The 17789-nt window shown below is 36.8% G+C and overlaps 1 protein-coding gene across 10 annotated transcripts in view; it reads left to right on the top strand.

Moving 5' to 3' along the window:
• FKBP5 (FKBP prolyl isomerase 5) overlaps positions 1-17789 on the top strand; it is a 121216-nt gene that overhangs the window by 65907 nt on the left and 37520 nt on the right. For all 10 annotated transcript variants that reach the window (XM_028120432.2, XM_088024013.1, XM_088024014.1 and 7 more), the window contains 2 exons: positions 1625-1769; positions 17573-17715. In XM_028120432.2, the coding sequence (XP_027976233.1) occupies positions 1625-1769; positions 17573-17715 (288 nt within the window). The remainder of the gene's footprint in view (positions 1-1624; positions 1770-17572; positions 17716-17789) is intronic.

A 17789-nucleotide genomic window follows, 5' to 3' on the forward strand; every position in this document is an offset into this window, starting at 1 on the left:
GTTGTTTGCATAGCTTAAGTGTTGTAAATAGTGCTTCACTGAACATGGTGGTACATATATCTTTTTGAACATTTTCCTTGGAGAAATACCAGAAGTGGAATTGCTGGATCATATGGTAGTTCTGTTTTTAATTTTTTGAGGAACTTCACACTGTTTTCCACAATGGCTACACCAGTTACATTCCCACCACGAGTACATGTGTTCTCTTTTCCCTACAACCTTACCAGCATTTACTATTTCTTGTCTTTTTGATCATAGCCATTCTGACAGGTGAGGTGGTATCTTGTGGGTTTGATTTGCATTTCTGAGATTGTTTTTTTTATTTCTTTTTCAGTTATTTCCTTGTTACCAGTATATAGAAACAACTGATTTCTGTGTGTTGATTTTGTATCCTCTCACTTTACTGAACTCATTGATTAGTTCTAACAGGTTTTTGGTGGAGTTGCAGTAATGATTCTTTTCCTTTAAAGAATGTCTGGACTTTTGAACTAAGAAAGTTGTAGAATATAAGTTTATGGTGTTTATGTGGTAATATGAGGATGGGGCTGGGAGGATACATCTTAAAGAATTTAGGAGTGAATAATTGGATTCTTTGTATAAAAATTCAGACTCTTGCCCTAAAATGATGTTTCTTGGATATTAGCTACCATCCTCTGTTATCTAATAAAAATGATTAATATGGCATAGGTGATTGACAGAATAAATTAAAGCACCACATGCCTGGATCTGATTTTCTTTTCCCAGAACTGACCAACTGCATTAGTGGTCTGCTCTGCCAACAACAAAATAAATATACTGGATTTTATGACAGCTAACTGTTTTTCAGCCTGGAGCTTTTTTGGCATTTGCTTTACTAGAAAACAAGTTATTCAGTATCATATCAAACTATGCAGTGATACTGTTTTTACACATTAAATATTTGTCATATAATAAGAAGTATAATCTGTTCTACCAGAAAATTGAGCTTTTTAAATTAAACCAAACTAGTGGAATCTAATCAAAAGGTAATGTTTTTAGCAAAGGAGGGAAGTAAATAAAATCTCACCTTTGTAACTTTGCTTTAGACTTCTTTTTGAATGGTTTTAAAAGTCCACTAATCTTTTTGGTCTAATTCAGTTTGTGTATGAACTAGCTCTGTGTTTTGAGAGATTTTAGTGTTAAAGCATGAAGCAGGATCTATTGGTTATATTATTATGGTTTTTTTTTTAAAGATTTTGTTTATTTATTTGACAGAGAGAGACACAGTGAGAGAAGGAACACAAGCAGGGGGAATGGGAGAGGGAGAAGCAGGCTTCCCGCGGAGCAGGGAGCCCGATGCGGGGCTTGGTCCCAGGACCCTGGGATCATGACCTGAGCCTAAGGCCGACACTTAATGACTGAGCCACCCAGGTGCCCCTTATTATGTTATTTTGAGGGAATAATTAAATATAGCATTAAAGATTGAGAGTAGTACAGGACAGTTTTCTAACAGTGAGGGTTATTGAGGGAACTGGGAAGGAAACCTTTAGAAAGGACGTCATTATTTGTAAATCTGCCTGGGTATTGTGGAATGGACTTGTGCAACCTTTTTATTCTCTGATTAGAATAAAATCAGCACCTTTTTCTTGATGTTTGTCTTTTCTAGATTGTCAAAAGAGTGGGGAATAGTGAGGAAACACCAATGATTGGAGACAAAGTTTATGTCCATTACAAAGGGAAATTGTCAAATGGAAAGAAGTTTGATTCCAGTCATGATAGAAATGAACCATTTGTCTTTAGTCTTGGCAAAGGTAAGAGATGGTATTTTTGAGTTGTGTTTTGCTTGGATTTATTGCCATTTATATCATATAGGAGCTAGTCGATCCCATATAGGAGCTAGTGGATTTTTTAGGGGGTCCATAACGTCAAAATTGTTTTCTTAATAATACTAAGATGTTGTTTATATTTTTACTGTGTTGACACTTGCATGGAAGGTGCCCAAGCTGCAGTGGTAGAGGCTGCTGGTGCCCTGGCACTAATCTAGGCGCAGCACCAAACTCTACCAGTAATCATTTATGCTTCGCTGCCCTCATTCACTGTGTAAAGAAGAAGAAGAAGGGAAGCCAGTTTCACTTAATGTCCTTGACAAAGTGTAAAAAATAGTAATTTTATTAAATCCTAATCCTTGAGTTTCACATTGTTTTGCTGTTTTGTGACAGATAGGAAGCACACCTTGAGCACTTCTGCATACCCAAGTGTAGTGGTTATCTCATGGAGAAGCACTTGTGCACTTAACTTGAGTACATTTTTATTTGAAAGGGCAAACTGTTGTTATTTAGACTTGATTATTTGGTATTTGGCAGATAATGTTCTTAAAAGTGAATGAAGTGAGCCTGTCACTTCAAAGGAAAATAACTGACAATATTCCTTACCACCGAGTTTTCAAATGAAAATTACAGTTTTGGGAAATGTGTATCTGCCACTGTGAACTTGGCAGCTTTCCAAAACTTAAAAGACTTCTGATGAGATCAATGAGTTTTAATGAATGTGATTTTAAAAATATTATATAATGAAATGTGTTAACATTTGGAAGATCTTTGTAATTCAGTGAACCAGTATTTTCCCAATACTAGATGTTACAAAATCATGCATGACTAAAAGATCCGTTCATTGCGCAAGCTAGACCAGTGGATTTTAATGTAATATGATATGAAGAGTTCATTGATATGCTTTCGGATTCCACATTGCAGCTAACCTTTATGAAACTACCACTTGTCCAGCTTTGATGTCATATCAGATAATTATATTCATAATTATCTGAAAAGGCTATTAAAGTACTCCTACCTTTTCCAATCTATCTTTGTGGGTTTGGATTTTTTCTGCAGACTTAAACCAGAATTGCAACAGATGAATGCAAAAGTAGGTATGAGAATCTAGTTGTCTTTTATTAAGTTAGACACATTTTACACTTGTAAATTTATAAAACAATACCATTCTCACTAATAAATTTTTTAAAATACAGTTTTCATAAAAATAACTTGTGTTAACATATAATGAGGTTATTACTATTTTTCAGTGAATTTGGTAAATAATGATTTTCTTTAATTTTAATGTGGTAAATATCAATAGATAAACAGAAGTTCCTTAGGGTCCTCAGTTTTTAAGGTGTAACGAGGGTCCTGAGGAAAAAAGCCTGAGAACTACTATTTTCAGGTCTTAAATGTGATTTATACTAATTTATTTTCAAATGCTTTTAAATGTCTTTAGTTAATTTAGTTGTTTTTTTTTTTTTTTTTTTTTTTTTTTTAGTCTTGTAAGGAGAATAATAGCCCATACATCAAATTGAACTTTGTGGGCCATGTGGCTTGTTGAAAATTAGTGGCTAGGGGCGCCTGGGTGGCTCAGTTGGTTAAGTGTCTGCCTTCGGCTCAGGTCATGATCCCAGCGTACTGGGACTGAGCCCCGTGTCAGGCTCCATGCTCAGCGGGAAGCCTGCTCCTCCCTCTCCCTCTGCCTGCCATCCCCCTGCTTGTGTTCTCTCTCTCTCTCTCTCTCTGTCAAATAAATAAATAAAATATTTTTTAAAAAAAAGAAAGTTAGTGGCTAAATTACCAATTTTTTTTATTCATATCTGCTATAGATATAATAGACTTCTAGTTCGTTCCCAGATTGAGTGTGAGAGAAAAGGAGTAATCCCCCATCCACCATCATGGCTCAGTGTCGACGATAATCCCTTTCTTTTTCTGATTGTACCATCTGAGATGAATTGTTAACTAAGCATGGATCTGGGAAAGGAAATAGCAGATGAGGAACTATGGAGTTAAACCCTTTCTGCCTCTCTTCTCCTCTCCCTTCCTGGTACTCATAGGCATTGGTCATGGCGACTTCTGCTTCCTGTCCAACTGTACTCTCGCCACGCTCTGGTGCTGGCTGTGCCACTGCTCCCTTCTCCGTTAGGTCTTTAGTGAGTTAGTGGTCACGTGAGATTAATCTTGTGTTTCATTATGATACCAATCAAAATCAAATACAGATTCTCTTTCTTGATAAAGCAGATAATGTTGACAGTTTAATTAGAATTTGTCTTTTTGTTGATTTAGGGATGTGAACCTTCAGTGCCACCAGCATGGCTGTGGCATCAGTATTTAATTGAGATGATCTCAGAGTAAATGGCCTCATCAGACGTCTTAGACATCGTTGTTCCCACTACCCCACCCCCCAGATTCTTACTCTACCCTTTGAATTTCTTTCTTGAAGAAGTTGATGGATTTAAGATAACACACCTTCTCTCAGCAGCTGTCTTTGCAAGTAGACCTAAGAATTGCTAATAATAAAGAAATTGCTAGGAACTTTACGCTACCTTCTTCTCTACCCACATATTCTTAATAAACTGCCCTATGATGAATGAGTCTTTTATGTTTCCTGAATTTTGAGCCGAGATAAAATAGGTGACTTCCAGTTGACTTGCTACCTATGACACACCTATCTAGAGAGTGTGGTCTCATGGGGAGAAAAGCATCCACCTGGGTGTTAGGAAGCCACGGGTTCCTGTTTTCACTCTTTCCTGTGTCATTTTAACATGAGTAAGCCACCTAACCTTCCCTGCTCTTCTAAAAAGGAGACATCTATGGAAAGCTTTATTTTTTTTTATTTGCTCATATTTTTCTTTTTTTTTTTATTAACATATAATGTATTATTGGTTTCGGGGGTACAGGTCTGTGATACCTCAGTCTTATACAATTCAGAGTGCTCACCATAGCACATACCTTCCCCAATGTCCATCACCCAGCCACCCCATCCCTCCCACCCCCCTCCACTCCAGCAGCCCTGTGTTTCCTGAGAGTAAGAGTCGCTTATTGTTTGTCTCCCTCTCTGGTTTCACCTTGTCTCATTTTTCCCTCCCTTCCCCTATGATCCTCTGTCTTGTTTCTCAAATTCCTCATATCAGTGAGATCATATGATAGGTGTCTTTCTCTGATTGACTTACTTCGCTTGGCATAATACCCTCTAGTTCCATCCATGTCGTTGCAAATGGCAAGATTTCGTTTTTTGGGGGGTTTTTTTTGATGGCTGCATAATATTCCGTGTGTGTGTGTGTGTGTATACCATATCTTCTTTATCCATTCATTTGTTGATGGACATGTATGCTCTTTTCATAGTTTGGCTATTGTAGACATCGCTGCTATAAACATTGGGGTGCAGGTACCCCTTCTGATCATTACATTTGTATCTTTGGGGTTAATACCCAGTAGTGCAATTGCGGGGTTATAAGGTAGCTCTATTTTCAACTTTTTGAGGAACCTCCATACTGTTTTCCAGAGTAGCTACACCAGCTTGCATTCCCACCAACAGTGTAGGAGTGTTCCTATGGAAAAGCTTTAAGATTAATCCTGGCTATGATTCCATTCTTGTACCTTCTGTAAAGAGTACAGGGACAAAAACTGTGTAAAAGACTAAAAACCAAAATAATGAGAGAACCTTTAGAGGCCCCCTTAAGATGATAATTAGAAATATGAGAATAGAGCAATATACTTGGGTAAAAGTTCGGTAGCATAATGTGCTCGGGTGACTGTAAAGCAAGAAGCATTGGTTAGGCCGTTTACAGCTTTATGCCTATGTTATAGCAGTAGCTGCTTCATCAAACTGAAGAAAAATAATATAAATGGACTGTAGCATATTGTATATTGAGCTCTCTTGATCTCTTAAAATTCACCTCTCCCAAGGGAATAAATAGAAATGTTTCATTGGGGGGGGGCGCCTGGGTGGCTCAGTCGTTAAGCTTCTGCCTTCGGCTCAGGTCATGATTCCAGGGTCCTGGGATCAAGCCCCGCATCAGGCTCTCTGCTCAGCAGGAAACCTGCTTCTCCCTTTCCCACTCCCCCTGCTTGTGTTCCCTCGCTGTCTCTCTCTCTCTCTCTCTCTCTCTCTCTCTGTCAAATAAATAAATAAATAAATAAAAATGTTTCAGTGGAAAGTCACACTAATTTAGGGATTCCTTTGTGACTTCAGTATTTAAAATAGAATTATGAGTGCTTATCTGTAAAAAATTGCCATAAAAATACACATACCGTATATATGTACATATATACATCCACATACACTTGAGCTTTACTTATAGGTTGTGTGTATATGTGTCTATTGCTCTTTCTGTGCCATCTGTTAAACTCTGTGCCTTACTTTCCTCATTTGTAAAGTCACAATAATGATAATATATACTGTTGTATATTGAAGAGTAAGTAAGATATTGCACACCATTGCTTAGCACATAGTAAGCACTCACATGTTTATTACTGTTGTTACAGTGTTAGGATTATTGGCTTTCTAGTGGAAAGGCAAAAACTGTACTATAGCAGTTTGGGTGTTAACTCTATTTACTATGTATGCCTGCATACAAATTCTTTGAAATAATGCTTAACCATCTTTTTTAGCCCCAGAAAGTCTGGAAAGACAAAACTGAATCTGTCTAAGAGAACCGATTATTACTACTTCAGAATATGTAACACAAATTAGAATGAAGAGATGGTGGTTTCCCTCATTGGGTTTTCTTAACTAAATCTTACATGTTCTGAATTCCTAGAACTGTGTTCATAACTCATTTTAAAAGAAGTTGAAATAAGGACTCAGGATTTTCCAATATACTTCCATGGTAGAAGTTCTGTTTTTTCCCCCCTCCCTCCCTCCAACAAATATATTATCACTAAAATTGGGAAGGGATAGATTTGGAGGATGAAAGAATTATTTCTTTTAGTTCTTCAAAGTAAATCCAAGCACTCTAAGGCTCTGCCCCTCCCCCACCTGCCCTTATCAAGGTCTAGTGATTTCTTAGAGAGGGCTGCTTCAATGAAGTTGTTTTTGGTGTTCTTGGTATGTGACAGACATGGCTGGGAATTATGAAGGTAAAACTCCTGTTACATTCTTCCCCCAAATTTGAGAAGAGAAACAAAGAAACCAGTCATTTTGGATTCTTCACATACTTATACTTCCCTCTTACTATTGAGATTAAACTGTAATGAAGTAATATCAGCAGTCTGTCTGTAACATTAATATAATCTTCTTTCCTGCATGATGACCCATGATCACTAGTAAAACCAGTTGTTAATTTAGTTAGTCATTAGCATATCAGAGTAAGAGGGAGAAAATATATGTTGAAAGACTAATAGCTAATACTTTTTAAGTGCTTGCAATGCCAGGCTAAGGGCCTTATGTGCATTTTCTCATTTAATCCTCACACCAATCCTATTATTATTTTTTAGATTCTTTGTACAATCTATTTAGTATTGGTTAGGTGACAATCATATTAATGTTTGTTCTGACAGTTGAGTTTTTTTTGAGGTCGTATTTGCCTATATAAAATTTACCTTTTTAAGAAAGGTACAACTTGATGAATTTTGGTAATAGTTGTATAACTGCCACCGCAATCAAAATATAGACCAGTTTCCTCATCCTGAGAAGTTTTCTCATGTCCTTTTGCAGTCTCTGTCCTTCCCAGACTCTGGGCCCCATGCAGTCACCAATCTGGTTTCTGTTACTCTACTTCTGCCTTTTCTAGAATTTGATATAAATGGAATCATGTCATTTTTGGTACTTTATCTGTTTCACTTACCATAATGATTTTGAGATTCATGAATGTTGAATTGCCAAGTAGTATTCCACAGTATGGAAATTTGTTCACCCATTCAGAAATTGGACACTGGAGGGATGCCTGCCTGTTGGTTAAGCGTCTGCCTTTGGCTCAGGTCATGATCCCAGGGTCCTGGGATGGAGGCCCTCATTGGGCTCCTTGCTCAGCGGGGAGCCTGCTTCTTTGTCCCTTTGCCTGCCACTCTCCCTCCTTGTGCGCTTTCTCTCTCTCTCTCTCTCTCTGACAAATAAAATCTTAAAAAAAAAATTGGACATTGGAGTTTGGGGCTATTATGAACATTGTTTTTATGAACATTCACATTTGTGTCTTTGTGAGGGTGTATGTTTTCATGTATTTTGGGTAAATGCCCAAGAGTGGACTTACTGGTCATATAGTAAGTATATGTTTATAAAATGTTGCCATACCATTTTGCATTTGCACCAGCACTGCATGACAGTTTAAGTTTTTCGTATCCTTGCCAGCTCTTAGTGTAGTCAGTCTTTTTAACTGTAGCCATTCTAATGGCCGTGAAATGGTATCTCATTTTGGTCATCATTTGCATTTCACTAGTGATATTGAGGGTATCTTTTCCTCTGCTTAGTGGGCATTTGTATATTTTGTGAAGTATCTGTTATTTTTGACAGTTTAAAAAAATCAGTTGCCTGTCTATTTATTGAATTGTGTTCAAAACAACAAGCACTTTATCAGATTATTGCAAGTGTGTTCTCACAGTGTTTGGCTTGCCTTTTCATTTTAATTGCCCTTTATAGGAACAAAAGTTTTTAATTTTGATGAAATCCACTTTGCTAATTTTTTTTTTATCGTTTAGGTGCCTACCATAATTAGCCATTTTTGTTTTCATTTGGTTCTGGTTCTTTTGTTGTTGTTTACATATGAGGAAACCATGGTCAGGGAGATGGAGCAATTAACCCAAAGTTATACAATAAAGTGGTAGGGCCACGATTCAAACCCAAGCAATCTCTTTCAAGTTATATTAGATCTTAAGGTTTAAAACTACCTCAAACCAGGTACAAAAACAAAGTAGGTCCTGGTCCAGCAGAATTTCCTGAGTGCCTGCTGTACACCAGACACTTTTCTTACAGGAATGATAGAGTTAATGAGATTTATCAAAAGCAAAATTTTTGCTATTACATGCTTGATATTATGGGCTGAATTCCTATTTTGAAAGTTTTTTTTTTTTAAATTGTGGTTTTTTTCCATGCAGTTTAAGCCTTGTCATTTTACAACTAGTAAAGTACTACTAGTAATGGGTACCTGTGCGAACTTCCTGTGGGTTGTGTGTGGTTTAGCCATGTGCTCCTTTTAAATTTCTATTGTTACTCTTGCTCCTGCTTAAATACGTTCTTAAGATCTGTTTTGTCGTTGTTTACGTCAGTTTAGAAGCATTCAGGATTTGGAAGGAAGGCTTTTAGGCCAAAATATTTAATTTTCCTAACCCTCTCCAAAAGTGTGAGCCAGAAAGATAGCAAACTTTGAGAAAGTACTTTTTTTTGGCTTTACCTGGTACTTTCCAATAGAGGAAGAGGAATGCTTTTGATTTCCATTACTGAGTATATATTAGGGAGAAGCTGATTTAAGCAGGGTAAGAGTAAACTGGGGGAAGCTAATAAATTTCTGACTCCATTTAAATTAGAATTATAGCATGGACTCTGTTCCTTTATTGAGTATAATACGGTGTTACAGTTCTTTGGGAAATAGAAAATAATCAAGACATGACTCCTGCCTTCAGGTATCTAACAGCTTAACCTGGCAGAGTTGATATTAGTCTTAATGAGTCTATCCCAGGACAGATTATGCTACCATATCCATTTTCTCTCTCTATTTTTAAAAATATAAAGCCATGAGAATGGAGAGATATCATCCTGGGATCAGTTTTCTTAGTAATTAGAGAAATGGCAAAAATGAATATAACAAGAACATGAACACTTTAAAAGAATCTTAAAATGTAAATTAATTCAATTCATAATTGGATACTTTTGGTAAGAAGTAGAGATGATTATCAGAGCCCTTTTATAAGACATTTTAAAATAAGGCTAAAACAATTCATAAGAGGAAAAAATAGGAAGACTAAGTTGCTTTATCTAGTATGAAAAAAGGAAAATGTTCTCAATATTATAATGATATGGCATTTTCTTTTTTTAATAGAAAATATTAGCAAAATATACACCGTTAAAATAGTGAGCAGACATTGCTACTAAGTCCTGGAAATCCTTCAATGAAGGTAAAGCAGGAATGAATCAGAGGCGTTTTTAATTATCTGAAACTTATTAGTGACTAGCCTTATACTTAAGTGTTTTGAAAGGAAAGGCTTATACTTTTATGTTTCGAAAGGAAACCTTTTTACAATGAACACATTTTATCTTTTTTGTCCTCCTTTTCTATTCCCATATGAAGAAGTGTTTTTCTTTCATCCTGTAGTATTTTAAGTATGCTCATATTTCAAATGCATGCATACATTTAAAACTTACGTGAACCAATCAATAAAGGACAGTCTTTTAAATAAATGATGTTGGGAAAGCTTGATATTCAAATGCAAAAGAGAAAAGTTGTAACCTTTACACCATATACACAAATGAACTAAAAAATGGATCAAAGACATAATACAAGACCAAAAATTATATTTTTTTAGAAGAAAACTTAGAGGAAAAGCTTCATGAGATTGTATTTGGCAATGATTTTTTGGATGTGACACCAAAAGCAACAGGCAACAAAAAAATACATAAATTGGACATCAAAATTAAAAACTGCTTCAAAGGATATAATAACAGAGTGAAGAAGCAACTTAAGGGATAGAAGAGTGTCACATATCTGACAAGGGGTTAATATCCAGAATACATAATGAACTCTTGCAATTCAACAACAGTGGAAAAACCCCAAATAAACTGTTAGAAAATGGGCAAAGAACTTACACATTTTCCCAAAGATATATAAATGGCCTACTAACGTATGAAAAGATGCTTAACGTCACCAATCATTAGGGAAATGTAAGTAAAAACTGCAGTGCGGGCACCTGGGTGGCTCAGTCGGTTAAGTGTCTGCCTTCAGCTCAGGTCGTGCTCCCAGGGTCCTGGGATCAAGCCCCGCATCGGGCTCCCTGCTCAGTGGGGAGCCTGCTTCTCCCTCTGCCTCTGCTCCTCCCCCTGCTTGTGCTCTTTCTAGCTCACAAATAAATAATAAAATCTTAGGAAAAAAAAAAAAAGAGACTTCCATTCTCATGTTTGTAGCAGCATTATTCATTATAGCCAAAAGATGGAAGCAGCCCAAGTGCTTATGTCTAGATGATGGATAATTTGTCTCTCTCTCTCTCTCTCTCTCTCTCTCTCTCTCTCTCTCTCGCACTCACAGAGGAATATTATTCAGCCTTAAAAAGGAGGGAACTCTGACACGTGACAACACTGATGAAACTTGAGGACACAGGGGCACCTGGGTGGCTCAGTCAGTTAAGCGGCTGCCTTCAGCTCAGCTCATGATCCCAGGGTTCTGGGATTGAGCCCCTTATTGGGCTGCTCAGCAGGGCCTGCTTCTCCCTCTGCCACTCCTCTTGCTTGTGCTCTCTCTCTCTCTCTCTCTCTCTGTGTCAAATAAATAAATAAAATCTTTAAATAAAAAAAAAAGAAATTTGAGGACACCAAGTGAAAAAAGCCAGTCATGAAAAAGCAAATACTATATGGGAAGTCTTCCTGGCTCAGTTGGTAGAACATGTGACTCTTGATCTCAGGGTTGTAAATTCGAGTCCCACGTTGGGTGTAGAGATTGCTTAAAAATAAAATCTGGGGGGAAAAAGACAATACTATATGATTCCACTTACATCTAGATGAATCTGGAGTAATCAAATTCACAGAAATAATAGAATAAAAGTCTTGCAGGGGCTTGGGGCAGGAGGAAATGGGAAGTTGTTTAATGGATCGAGTTTTAGCGTTGCAAGATGAAAAAGTTGTAGAGACTGGTTGTACAACAATGTGAATATACTTAACAGTACTGATTTGCACACTTAAAAATGGTTGTGGTGGTAAATTTTGTAGGTATTTTACCGCAATTTTTAAAATGTTTTAAATCAATAAAAAAGTTAGAATGTTCTAACATTGTTTTGTGTTTTTATTGTGGATGGAAGTATTCCATGATTAAATTAAAGTGTTATATTTTAAAATGTGTTATATGATTTTTAAATTGTTTCTTTATTTTATAAATCTATTTATTTGAATTCCAGTATAATTAACATACAGTGTTACATTAGTGTCAGGTGTACAGTGTAGTGATTGAACAGTTCCGTACGTTCAGTGCTCATCGTGGTAAGTGTGCTCTTAGTCCCCTCACCTGTTTCACCCATGCCCCCACCCACCTTCCTTCTGGTAACTACCAGTTCTCTATATTCAAGAGTCTGGTTTTGATGTTTTGTTTTGTTTTTATTGTCTGTCTTTTTTCTTTATTTGTTTTATTAAATTCCACATAGGAGTGAAATCATACGGTGTTTGTCTTTGACTGACTTCTTTTTTTAGAGAGGCGGAGAGAGGGGGATGGGGCAGGGAGAGGAGAGAATCTTAAGCAGGCTCCACACCCAGTGCAGAGCCCAACACGGCGCTTGACTCCACAACCCTGAGATCATGACCGGAGCCAAAATCAAGAGTCGGACACTTAACCGACTGAGCCACCCCCGTGCCCTGCTGACGGACTTATTTCACTTAGCATTATACCGTCTAGACCCATCCATGTTGTCTCAAATGGCAGGATTTCATTCTTTTTTGTAACTGAGTAATATTCCATTGTGTATATGTGTATATATCTTTATCTACATCTTTATGCATTCATCTATCAGTGGACACTTGGGTTGCTTCCATTAAAATGTGTTAATATGATTTTTTAATAGACTTTATTTTTAGAGCACTTTTAGGTTCACAGTAAAATTGAGCAGAAGGTACAGAGTTCCCATATATGCCCCATCCTCACACATGCATATCCTCCCCTCCCCTCTTAACATACCCCACCAGAGTGCTACACTTGTTAAAATTGATGAACCTACATTGAACCTATGAAGTTTTATGCTTTTTTTTAAGATGTTATTTATTTTTTTGACAGAGCACAAGCACAGGCAGGGGGAGTGGGAGAAGGAGAAAGAGGCTTCCCACTGAGCAGGGAGCCTGATGCGGGGATCAATCCCAGGACCCTGAGATCATGACCTGAGCTGAAATCAAGAGTCGGACACTTAACTTACTTGACCCATCCAGGCGCCCTAAAATTTTGTATTTTATTTTTATTTTTTTAAAGATTTTATTTATTCATGAGAGACACAGAGAGGCAGAGGCAGAGGGAGAAGCAGGCTCCCCACTGAGCAGGGAGCCTGAGGCAGGACTTGGTCCCAGAACCCTGGGATCATGAACTGAGCCAAAGGCAGACACTTAACCATCTGGCCACCCAGGCACCCAAAATTTTGTATTTTAAAATGTATTCTTTGATTACACTTGGCAGAAGGAAGAAAAAAGTACAGTTCATTGCTTTTATACTGGGCTTTTTGTATACTTTTAAACTTCCAATTACCTATAGTTAGGTATATATAGAAAGCATTTAAACTTAGGGATAGCTACATTATACATTTGTTTAAATATGTATTTTTACTTCAGATATTGTTAGAAATGAAATAGGACTCCTGAAATTGATAAATTGTGTTTGAGCTAATAAAATTGAAGTCCAGATCAAGTGTAAGAACAAATTCTGTATTCTTGGTGTATCATACCTATAGTTATGATCCTAAAGATCAAAAGATCCTAAAGATTAAGAATCTTAAAATGTTTATGCTTTGACCCCATAATTCTGCTTCTGGGAATTGAACCTAAGGAAGTATGGTAGAAGCTTGCTTAACCAACTCCAGACTAATTATGCTCTTCATTCTGTTTGCAAATATGTTGAGTGATACTGCTGTTTTCCTATTCTGTGATGTGGTCCTACACTCTGCTTTCAGTAGGAGTGTTAAAAAGGATTTATTATAGGATTTGGGCTTATATAAGGAAGAGGGTCTTTGCTCTGGATGGGATATTGTTAGGATGTGGGCTGATTCTTTGGATATCTTAATCTTATCTAGGAGGCAGGCTGAATAGACAGAGACTGAAGCTACACCTGCTGGAGAAGCAGCAGTCACTCCTGTCAGCCAGGAGAGGGGGATGTTTGGTATTTTGTAGGTTGCACAATGACCTTATTTTTTGTCCAGACAAAATTTTGAAGTGTTTTTGTTTTGTCTCACTTTTTCATGGTCTCAGAGTGACCTTGTCTGATGTTGATGTTTTGTGAGATTGTTTATGTCCAACAGGAGAATAGCATGGCCTAGCTTTCCCCAAGCCTGCTTCAGACATCATTAAGGCCTAGCTGTCAGTGTCAAGCAGTTTCCAGATGTTAGGGGCTGCTTTTTTCTTCCTCTTAGTAAGAATCAGTTGAAACCTGTTTATATCCATTGTGCTTTTTGTAATTATAGAATTTAATTGGATCATATATAAAACACTTGTATTAGTTAATGAAAGAGGGATTATTTCAATGAAAACTTGAACATTTTTGGAAAGACTAAGGTGAATTGCTAAAAACATTTTTTGAATTGCTGTTGAATTAGGGGTGGGTAAAAGGCAAAAACAAGTAGGCCATTCAGAACACATTTTTATCAGAAAGGTTCTTTGTACTGATTGCTTTACAAGTATCTTCTGGTTCTCAGAAGTTAAACCCACATTGCAAATTGAAATGATAAATTGTAAGTGTGATGTATACAGTAAAGATGATGTGGAACTCTTTACCACCAGAGCCACATTCACAGACAAGGAGTTGGACTTGTAACAAAGATTAGTGAATTAATATACTTTGATATGTTTTAAGGTAAAAAAATGTTTGAGGTATGTATATGTTCTTTTTTTGATTCCTCACTCGAAGGAACATTTTATTTTATTATTTTTTTTAAGATTTTATTAGAGAGAGAGCACATGAGAGGGGGGAGGGTCAGAGGGAGAAGCAGACTCCCTGCCGAGCAGGGAGCCCGATGTGGGACTCGATCCAGGGACTCCAGGATCATGACCTGAGCTGAAGGCAGTCGCCCAACCAACTGAGCCACCCAGGCGCCCCTCGAAGCAACATTTTAAATTAACCTACCAACTATAGTTCCGATTGTCAGGTAACAGGCTTTTACTATGCAAAAAAAAAAAAAAAACCTACATGAATGAAGATTTAGGTGCAAAATTGTTCATTAAAACTTTATAATAGTAAAAAAAGGAGAAAGAACCTAAGTGTTTATTAATGGAAATGATGAAATTATAATCAAAAGGTAAAATAGTATATAGTTATCAAAAGTAATTTTTCAGATAGTCTTTTAACAAGAAAAATGCTCATATAGTATGAAATGTAAAGAGCAAATCACAAAACCAAATAAATTATGACCAGAATTTTAAGAATGAATATGTAAAAATTTTAAGTGCAAACAAAGCGTACATACATAATTTGGAAGGAAATGAACCAGGAAATTGACAGTTTACCCCAGATGCTAGGATTTCAGAGGTTTTAAATTTTGTTCTCTATGCTTTTCTATATTTTCCAGGTGTTCTATGATGAATATATATTATTATTTTTGTTTGTTTTGTATGTTTTTTTAATCGGGGAAGGCTAAATGCTTTGAACAAATGTACGGTAGTAACCCCCACAATATGAAGATTTCCTGAAGGAGTATGTCTTAAAGTATCAGAGTTGATAGTTAAAAAAAAAAAAAAAAATGTTCTTGAGGGCCCCCTCTAAAACCTAGCAGTCTTTGAAGAGAATCAGTGACAGGAAAGCCAACCTATCAGTAGCAGACTTTACATTTTGCCTGATGATTCTGGACTGTTTTCACAGTAGAACCATGTGTGAACATATAAATTGTTAATAGCCATTTTGGAAGCATTTGGGCAATATGTCTATCAAATTGAAAATGCACATCACCTTTGCATTTCTAGGAATTTACCCTCCAAATATAGTTGCACAAAGTAGACAGTCATATATGGACAAATATCCTTATTTAAAATACTGTTGTTAATATGTTTCTCAATAGGAGAGTGACTAGCATATTATGCTGCCATTTAGAATGAGGGAGACCTGTTTGTATTTATGATGATGATGATGTTCTTTTATTATTATTTTTATAAGTAGGCTCTACACCCAACATGGGGCTTGAACTCACAACCCCGAGATCAGGAGTCACATGCTCTACTGACTGAGCACCCCGATAATGATTGCTGTTCTTTATTAAGCCAGGCACCATGCTATGCATTTGACATATTTTATCTAATAATTCTTATAACAACTGTATGGCAGGCACTATTATTATCTATATTTTGCAGATGAGAAACTGAGGCACAGTGGTTAAATAATTTGTGCATCACTTGTAAGGGTCAGACCTGGTATTTGAATCCAGATAGTTTGAGGTTAAAACAGGTTGCACTTTTAACCTCTAAAATGCATATCCTCCTTTCTACTGATGGAGAAAGATCAAGATATATATTATTTTGGGAGGGGCAGAGAGAGAATCCCAAGCAGGCTCCATGCCCAGTGTGGAGCTCGACTCAGAGCTCCATCTCACAACTCTGAGATCATGACCTGAGCCAAAACCAAGAGTTGGCCACCCAACTGACTGAGCCACACCGGTGCCCCAAGATATATATTAAATGAAAAGCCGAACTGAATGTAAAATATGCTGTCATTTGTGTCTTAAATTTTTTTAAAAGTGACAGCACACACCGGAAGGATATAAAAGGAACAACAGTGGCTTCTTGAGGGAATGGATACCCTTTCACTTCATATCTTTCTCTCGTGTGTGCTTAAATAATAGGCATATATAACTTACAAATTTTTAACTAAAATAAGTATCTGACCTTTTGAAAAATTATAATACTTAATGAAGACATGCTGTAGTTGTAAGTCACGAATGCTTAATCCATCTCTACTTACCTACTTCAGTATAGAGTTCCCCTTATTCTAATATCCTATCATCCACTCTCAGTTCAGGAAAATAGCTTTTTTTAAAACTCACTCCCACTGAGATTCATTATTTACCTGAATTTGCTGTCAGTCCTTAAGTTTTTGATTGACATTGTACCTCATTTTTGTATTTTATCCCTTTAGATCACCTACATTTTTCATTGTTTCCCAAAGGATTTGAGACTGCTTGTTGTAATACATAAGTACAATTATATAGGCTAGGGGCGCCTGGGTGGCTCAGTCAGTTAAACATCTGCCTTCAGCTCAGGTCATGATCTCAGGGGCCTGGGATGGAGCCTGCTTCTCCCTCTCCCCTTGCCTTCCGCTCTCTCTGCCTGTGCTCGCTCTCTCTTTGTCAAATAAAACAGAAAAAAAAGCCCAATTACATAAGCTAATGCAGTTCTACAGTTGAGGAGTAAACTCAACTTTTAGTTTCCCGGAAGTAGGAAAAAAGTTCTGAGTTCAGTAATTCTTGTGATTTGACAAAAGAACACATAATCATTTTGTTTAAAAAAGCAAAACAAAACTTTTCTTTTTTCTAAATTTTGAGAAGACATCTTTCATGGACCTTTTATGCAATTTATACTTTTCCAGCTGTTTGTTGTTTTTGTCTACCCAACTAAATTATAAGCTTCCTTAGGACAAATTCCATTTTACTCCATACTATTTTTGTTCCATCTATACCTAGAAAAATGCCCTATTTTCATAGTTGAAATTATAAATTAAGCAACAACTGCAACCCAGCAACATTTCAAAGATTCAGTCTTTGAGCAATTAGTAGTATCTACTTTCATCCTTCTCAGCAGGGAATCTACTCTGATCACCCTCAAAAATCACAATTTATTTCTTAGTGGGTAGCTTTTACCAGCTTCTTTCGTAGCCACTACTTATTGAGTGTGTAATGTAAAAAGAATAGGAAATTTGTTTGAACTTGTGTTTTATGAGAGTTCAGTATCTTTAAATATGGCCTATAGGTTTCAACCACATTTTTCTTTCTTTTAGGCCAAGTCATCAAGGCATGGGACATTGGGGTGGCTACCATGAAGAAAGGAGAGATCTGCCATTTACTCTGCAAACCAGAATATGCATATGGCTCAGCAGGCAGTCTCCCCAAAATTCCCTCAAATGCAACTCTCTTTTTTGAAGTAAGTTTGTGTGTGATGTTGCCTTGTTAGCATCTGTTCTACTATAGTGCTGGCTCTGAAGCAACAAACAGGCA

The sequence above is a fragment of the Eumetopias jubatus genome, unplaced genomic scaffold, assembly GCF_037043125.1.
Source record: "Eumetopias jubatus isolate StellerSeaLion01/CBP00866 unplaced genomic scaffold, mEumJub1_p1.0 scaffold_6, whole genome shotgun sequence".
Classification (NCBI taxonomy): Eukaryota; Metazoa; Chordata; class Mammalia; order Carnivora; family Otariidae; genus Eumetopias; species Eumetopias jubatus.